The sequence below is a fragment of the Eurypyga helias genome, unplaced genomic scaffold (assembly GCF_000690775.1).
Source record: "Eurypyga helias isolate BGI_N326 unplaced genomic scaffold, ASM69077v1 scaffold6669, whole genome shotgun sequence".
In the NCBI taxonomy this organism is placed as follows: domain Eukaryota; kingdom Metazoa; phylum Chordata; class Aves; order Eurypygiformes; family Eurypygidae; genus Eurypyga; species Eurypyga helias.
Window position 1 is genome coordinate 1028 of NW_010270027.1, and position 6938 is coordinate 7965.

The 6938-nt window shown below is 51.2% G+C and overlaps 1 protein-coding gene across 1 annotated transcript in view; it reads right to left on the reverse strand.

The window, feature by feature from the left end:
* Positions 1-205: 205 nt before the first annotated feature.
* CRTC1 (CREB regulated transcription coactivator 1) overlaps positions 206-6938 on the reverse strand; it is a gene marked incomplete at its 3' end in the record, with an annotated part of 15272 nt that continues 8539 nt past the window's right edge. The window contains exons 8-11 of the mRNA XM_010158281.1: positions 6263-6483; positions 3429-3565; positions 2644-2895; positions 206-307 (exon numbers count right to left, since the gene is read on the reverse strand). Coding sequence (XP_010156583.1) covers positions 206-307; positions 2644-2895; positions 3429-3565; positions 6263-6483 — 712 coding nt within the window. The remainder of the gene's footprint in view (positions 308-2643; positions 2896-3428; positions 3566-6262; positions 6484-6938) is intronic.

Sequence of the window (6938 nt, forward strand, 5' to 3'; positions counted from 1 at the left end):
AGCATTCGAAGAGTAGCTTCGGTCACTAAAAAGGCAATTCACCAGCGAGCGAAAAACTCTGGAACGGAATGAAACCGCAGACGAGATGAGACACCAGTAATGCATGAGGCAGACAGGTACAGCGAGACAACTATGGGTCAGTGATGGAGACTCAGCTGAAAACAAACACAAGCAGCAAGGCCTGGGGAAGCAGAGAGTCCCTTACTTGAGGGGAGCTGCCAGGAGAGAAGCCTTGATTGGAGACAGGAGAGGTGGGAGACTGGTTGGCTGGGGAGCCAGCATTACTGCGGTACTGCTGGAGTGAAGCCTACAGAACAACACAGAATTAAAGACCATGGGATTGATGGAAGGTTGGAAAATTGTACACTTCTGGCGTATACTGCTCGAGGAAGCCGGGAGAAACCATCCTCTTCAGCGATTCTCTGCCACGTAGGAAGACGCGGTTACTGTGAATGATGCCGCAAAAAGGAGAGTTAAGAGAGCAGCGCGGCGCGGTCTGGCCCGAGGGCCGAGCCAGGGCAGTGCTGCTGGACAAGCAACACCGTGGAAATACCGTTTCGCTCTTCTCCGTTACGCTCAATTTTAAAAACATCCGGTCAGGCAACAGTTTAGGGAAAAGAAGTCGTGAGAGCTGGGGATAACCTGAAAATAACGTCACGTATCCTTCGACCCAACGGCCGTACCCACACATTAACCTGTGCACACCACCCTGGAAATCCCTCTCGGCCTGAAACAGGCCGGGCATGTCAGCAGGATCGAGGCGTCAAGTGGGCCGACTGAAACCCGGCCCGACGCCGCAGTGTACCCCCAGGCACGGCACAGACGTCGCCTGCGGGCTCGCCCGACGCCTCGCACGCCTCAGTAACGCTGCCCTTGCCCTCGGTCAGCCCGAGAAGACACTGTCCGAGACATACCTTCTTCTGGTCACAGAGAACCCGGGATTTGAACAAATTAATAATCTCAGCGGCGTTTAAATAGACTGTTGCCCTAATTAACGTTAATAGGAAGTAGAGCTCTTCCCATTATACTTCCTGTAGGAGTTAGGGATGGTTGAGGACAACCACCCGCCATCCCGTAGCGCTGCGGCACGGCCAAAGCTCACGGGAGCTTGGCAGGGTGGGAGAACGCTGCGCCACCACCGCTCCCTGGCACCGGGTTCTGCGCCCCTCGAGACAGTCACTTAACCCTTTCCGCTACGCACTGCTCCGGAGGCGCTTCAAGCGGGCAGCCAAGCCACAGCAGGACCCCTTCAACACCTGCGTCGAAGCTGGGGGGGTGCTGTACCTCAACCGGCTTTTTGATAAAACAGCTTTAAGATTGTTTACGTAGGATCTCAGTTCCTTGAAAAGGGAGCACAGCACCCCGAAAGTTAAGGTCGTGGAAGTTCAGGATGAGGAGAGCAACACCAAAAGCAAAGGATGAAACTCAGAATCAGCTGGACTGGTAGCTGTGTATTAGAGTCAAAACACTGGGACACATTCCGAGTGGGATGTATCCTCTCCACTGCGGGAGTTGTCCTTCCTCTTCCCTCCCCCAATCCCAAAAGGGAAGAGCTTCTTGCGACAAACTCTTATCAGCACAAACTGTTAAAAATCTCCCCCACAAATGAAATCCACCATCAAGCGCTGGATCGGCAGGGAACGACTCCTGCTCCTTCTCCAAGCACTCCCTGTCACTACACCGCTGCCCGCAGGACACAATGGGAGGGAGCACCAGGACCCTACGCAGCAGGAGCTGCCAGCTGCTTCCCTGGTCGCCTGGAACCCCGGGCCTGCTCCGCACTTTGGATTTTCATACGCAGAGGCAGAAGGTGTCACAACAGACCGCGGTGAAACACGGCGCTGTTCATACACCACCGCTGTGCGTGTGCCATCGCTCCGTCACTCCTGGGCATCTGGAAGCAGCCACAAATCCCTTTGTGAAGATGATACGTATATCCTTAAAATGAAGGGGCTCTAAACATGGGAATGATAAAGTACCTCCGGAAAATGCTTGTTAGCAGGTTTCTCTATCACCCGAGAATCCCTCCAGCCCGTCGCACACTTTGCACCACGCGCTGCGCTGGGGGTGCAGTGCCCCCAGCAGCCCGAAAACGTGTCAGGTATGAAACAAACGCTGACACCAGGGCAGGGGGTGACAGGACAAGAGATAACGGTTTTGAACGGAAAGAGGGAGATGGAGATGGGACATCAGGAAGGAATTCTTCCCGCAGAGGGTGGGGAGCACTGGGACAGGTTGCCCAGAGAAGCTGTGGATGCCCCATCCCTGGGAGTGTCCAAGGCCAGGCTGGATGAGGCTTGGAGCAACCTGGGCTATGGAAGGTGTCCCTGCCCATGGCAGGGGGGTTGGAACTGGATGATCTTCAAGTTCCTTTCAACCCAAACCATTCCGTGATGATATACTGAAGCTGCTCTAATCACGGATTCCTACGGGCCACCGTCTTACAAAACTACAACCACCCTGAGCGCAGGTTTAAACCACACTCTCCCCTACGGAGCATTTCAACATGGATTCAATCAAAACCATCCCAGGTCTACTCCCGGCTCTGCCTAAGGGTGTGTTTATCGCCAGGGCTGTCCAGCCCGAACCCTGGCTCTAGGCCGGGCGCTACCGTGCCAGCTCTGTCGCCGCGCCCGCGCTTACCGAGTTGATGTCTATGCCCATCGACGGTTGGGTCTGGCTGCCGGGAGGCGACTGTGGGATGGTAGAAGGTACCGTGACGGAGAGCGGGGGGAGCTGTGTTCCTCGCTGTAAACCGGAGGTCTGCATTAACGGAGTATTCTGAGGCAGGGTACTTGCCACCTGGGTTTGCTGCTGTTGCTGGGAAGTTGTCTGGGTAAAAAACGGATACGGGGGAAGCTGCTGCTCCAGAGACAATGCATCCATAGCCACGGCCTTGAAAAGAAGAATCAGAATCATCCATGCTGGCAGGTTAATCCCCCTTCGTTTTCGAGCACATCACCTTTCACACCAAGAGAACTGTACTACGTCAATCCCATCTTGCATTTTAAAAAAAAGTCACCTATAGGTTCAGAAACGGTCAAGAACACATTTCAAAAGACCTAGTATCAGCTCCAGTGTAGAAGAAACAGATACTCTAAACGCCCAGTCGAATGTCCAGGTGAGAAATCGCAGAGTCACACAAAATCAATTAAAAAAGCGAATTATTGAGCTTCTCTCATGAACTGGAGAGCTGTCCTTCAAATTTCACAACTGGCTCTGGGACAATACCATTAAAGAAAAGTGTCCCAACAGATGGGTTTTCCCATGGTTCTAGAAAAGCAAAATCTGTCCCCTCCACAAACCTCTCCCTTTTTTAAGGCTCTGAGTTAACGAACACATTGAAAGCAGAAGATTACAGGACAGGAGAGAGGAGTTGCAGAACAATTCACCCGTGATTAAAAACAATTCTCCAAGGAATTTCCTACCTGAGTAATCGGTGACAAAGGGGAAAGCGTAGGAGACATTTGCTGTGACTGTGGTCGCCTTGAGTCCGCACTCAAGGAGAGAGGACTGACGGCTGGTTGGCGGTGCTGCTGGGAAGGGGCTGGCGTCGTCGTCATTCCTGCCAGGAAGGAACAAACCAGCTTACATGGGAAGAGGGCGATGGTTTATTGATACCTGCACGGAGGTAATTACCTAAACGATGAAAAATGAACGGCGTAAGTGGACAGCCACTTCACACAAAGTGCTGAATGTGCCTCGGCCAATCAGGCTGAAACTCATTAGCTGATTGGCAATTAATTTTGTCAGGCTGAAGAGCATGGGGATGAGAGGAAGATGCCTGTGGTTTATCCTGGGCCAAAAGCAGCCCCGGTTGCTGAGGTTTGGGCATGGATATTGAAATTGAAACAGGCAGAGTGGCTCTGGCAGCTGTCAGAAGCCGTGGGTACTGCTCTCGCACGCGCCGAACCCAGGAAAAGCACGTTCTGCTCTGCCTGTGCGGGCTCAAACTTCAGGAAGCAGATAACAGGTCACAGAACAAGGCTAATCAGAGGGCACTGGAGATACTATAAAAGCAAACACCTCTTTAATGGCAAATGCAGAAGAAGAACTGGTTACACAGGAAGTGCTCCATTTTTAACAATACCAGTGTGCAGGAAGGCCGGAAACATCCCTCACACTCCGAAGAGCCATGGCCTAGCAGGGGGTAGGGATAAAGAATTCAAGCACTGTCATTTTCTTCAAATTCAAGGCACAAAATGCAGAAGTTTTGAGACCTTCCCTATGTTCTGCCTCACCCCAGAGGAACCGAGACACCCTGGAAAGTGATTTCAGGACAATCTAGCTAGTGAGCTGTTCCTCCAGAGCTGCCAGAAAGGAGGAATTCACAAGAGCCTGCGAGCTCCTAGGCACTTGGCAAACGCTCAAGGCTTCCAGGCAGGCTGCCAGGGAGCCAGGAAGTCGGGGCTGCCAAGGAGCCAGCAGGCAAACTGGCTCAAACGGCGCAGATTCCGAAGGCTGCCAGGCTTCCCCTGCCATGTTTTCAAAACCAACGCCGTCTCACAGAACGTGTCAGCGAGCTGACAAACTCCCGAGGCACAAACTCCCGAGGGACAAACGTCTTAAATTGCCGGTAGTTCTTCCTCAGCCGAGAAGGTGTGTGTTTCCCCACCTCTTCTTGGGCAGGAGGGTATGCGAAAGGGGCAAGAGCATTTAGGTTTTCTGCCAAAGAGCCAGAAGGTGGACAGGCAGGGAAGGTTTGGAAAAGGCAGTTAAAAACCAGCAGCAACCACCAACTATGCCAATGGTGAAACCGGGGGCTAGTCTCCAAGGAGAAGCAGGAAAATCATCAGTATCTTTTTAATTTGTTATGTCTTTGCTAGACCAGAACATGTTTTCAAACCAATTATATACTTACTGCTTCGGTTCGATACCGTTTACTTTGCTAATTATGGCTACGGCAAAAAATCCAGCCACCCCCTCTGGCCTAAACCCCGGGAAGTAGTTTGTTTCCTTTAATACACACAAGAGCTGCCTTCGCACAGCCTGGCCGAGTTACACTTGAGTGACAGCCCATCACTCCAACTTTGTTTAGTCTCTTCTGAGACCAGAAATCTTGTTAAAGGCTGCTGAAAGCTGCTGACCTACTCTGTACTCACACAGTTAAACCGCCGCCCTGCTTCATTCTTAAATACAACTGCTCGCACACAACACTCCGTTAACCTGATTAGAATGATTCCCTTCTCCCAGTGTAGGAGAGGATTTTTTTAGTGGGTAAGGGAATCCTGCCTAATGCAGGAAACACACTTGTATTTCTGGACACAGCGCCGTATTTCTATTCTAGGAGTCACCTGACTGCAGCTGTCAGTGAAAACAAAACAAACCCGCTCCTCTTCACGACTACGAGTGTGACCCAGCGAAAGCATTTAAAGCCAACAATCACTGGTTTAGGCTATTTGCCTATACGGCTGTATTTAACCCTGAAATTATCAGGCGATCAGTACGGTATAAAGCGCCAGCAAGGCAAATAATGTTTGTGGGGGGGTGGTTTTCTCCATCAGGATTGCCAGAATCCAACAATCCCAACAAGCGCAGCCCTGACCCACCAGGCTGGACAGCTCAACCAGCAACAGCCCTCGTGAAGACCCGGCAGCAACCAAAGCGACGCTGCTAGGAAGGCAACAACTTCAACCCGAAGGCTCACGGTGAGGGCTGGGAGGAACGGAGGGGTGCGCGTGGCATTATTTCCCAAGGCCCGGCGGTATCACATCGCCTGAATATTCAGGATAGTTTCAAAGCTTAAGCAGGCAAGCTTACAAAAACTACCACACCTTGTAAAGGCTCCACGTTATTCTTGACGGCTATCAGAGAAAATTTGTTTCAGGTGAAGCAAGCAACGTTCTCTCTCCAAAAGAATCCTCACACTGAAAAAAAACCCTTTGAAAGGAATGAAAACAAAAGGCCTCCTTAAGGTATTTCCGTAAGACAAGTGCTGTTGCGGTTAAGCACAATAAACTACCAGGGAGGCAGCTTGGGATGCTACTGTCTCCTGTAGTCTTATTCATAAAATAAACAAAAACCTCCCAAAAAAGCAGATTTGGGCACCAAGAACATGAGGAAAATAAAAAGACAACTTCTAAGTGACAGAACGAAAGACATCTTTCTGGCTGTTGTACAGAAATGGCTTGGTAGAGCTTGTTTATGGAGAAATGTCAGTCAACGGTGATGTGCAATTCCCTCTCAGACAAAACGTCCACGATTTAAGACAAGTGACACATTCTGGACAACCTTGGAAAGCGCCCCGGCGTGACGATCTTACCCTGACTGGCAGTGCTGATGCCCAAGTGAGTCAGATTGGCAGCGAGATTTCCGGTGCTATTGGAGCTACTCAGGGCTGGGAATGTGGATTCCTCGGGATCTAGCGGCGTTGGGAGAGGGGAAGGGAAATGGATGTTGGTCAGGTCTGGCAGGGAGCCACCTGTGTTATGCGTAGCAGGAATCAGTGTTGTAGTGTTTTCCTGGTCAGCTGATGGAAAGATGCTAAATAAGGAAGAGAAAAGAAAAAAAAAAAAAAAAAAAAAAGACATCTCCATTTAAATTCCAGCCTGGACAGACCTTTATAAAAGCTTTTTTAAAAAGGAAGGTGGCACGAAGATGCTCCGAGGGCTGGACCCCTCTGCCATGGGGACAGGCTGGGAGAGTCGGGGTGTTCAGCCTGGAGGAGGCTCTGGGGAGACCTTATAGCACCTTCCAGTACCTGAAGGGGCTACAAGGAAGCTGGGGGGGGGCTTTTTACAAGGGCCTGTAGTGGCAGGACATGGGGTGATGGGCTTAAATTGAAAGTGGGGAGGTTTAGATTGGATATCAGGAAGGAATTCTTCCTGCAGAGGGTGGGGAGGTACTGGGACAGGTTGCCCAGAGAAGCTGTGGATGCCCCATCCCTGGGAGTGTCCAAGGCCAGGCTGGATGAGGCTTGGAGCAACCTGGGCTATGGA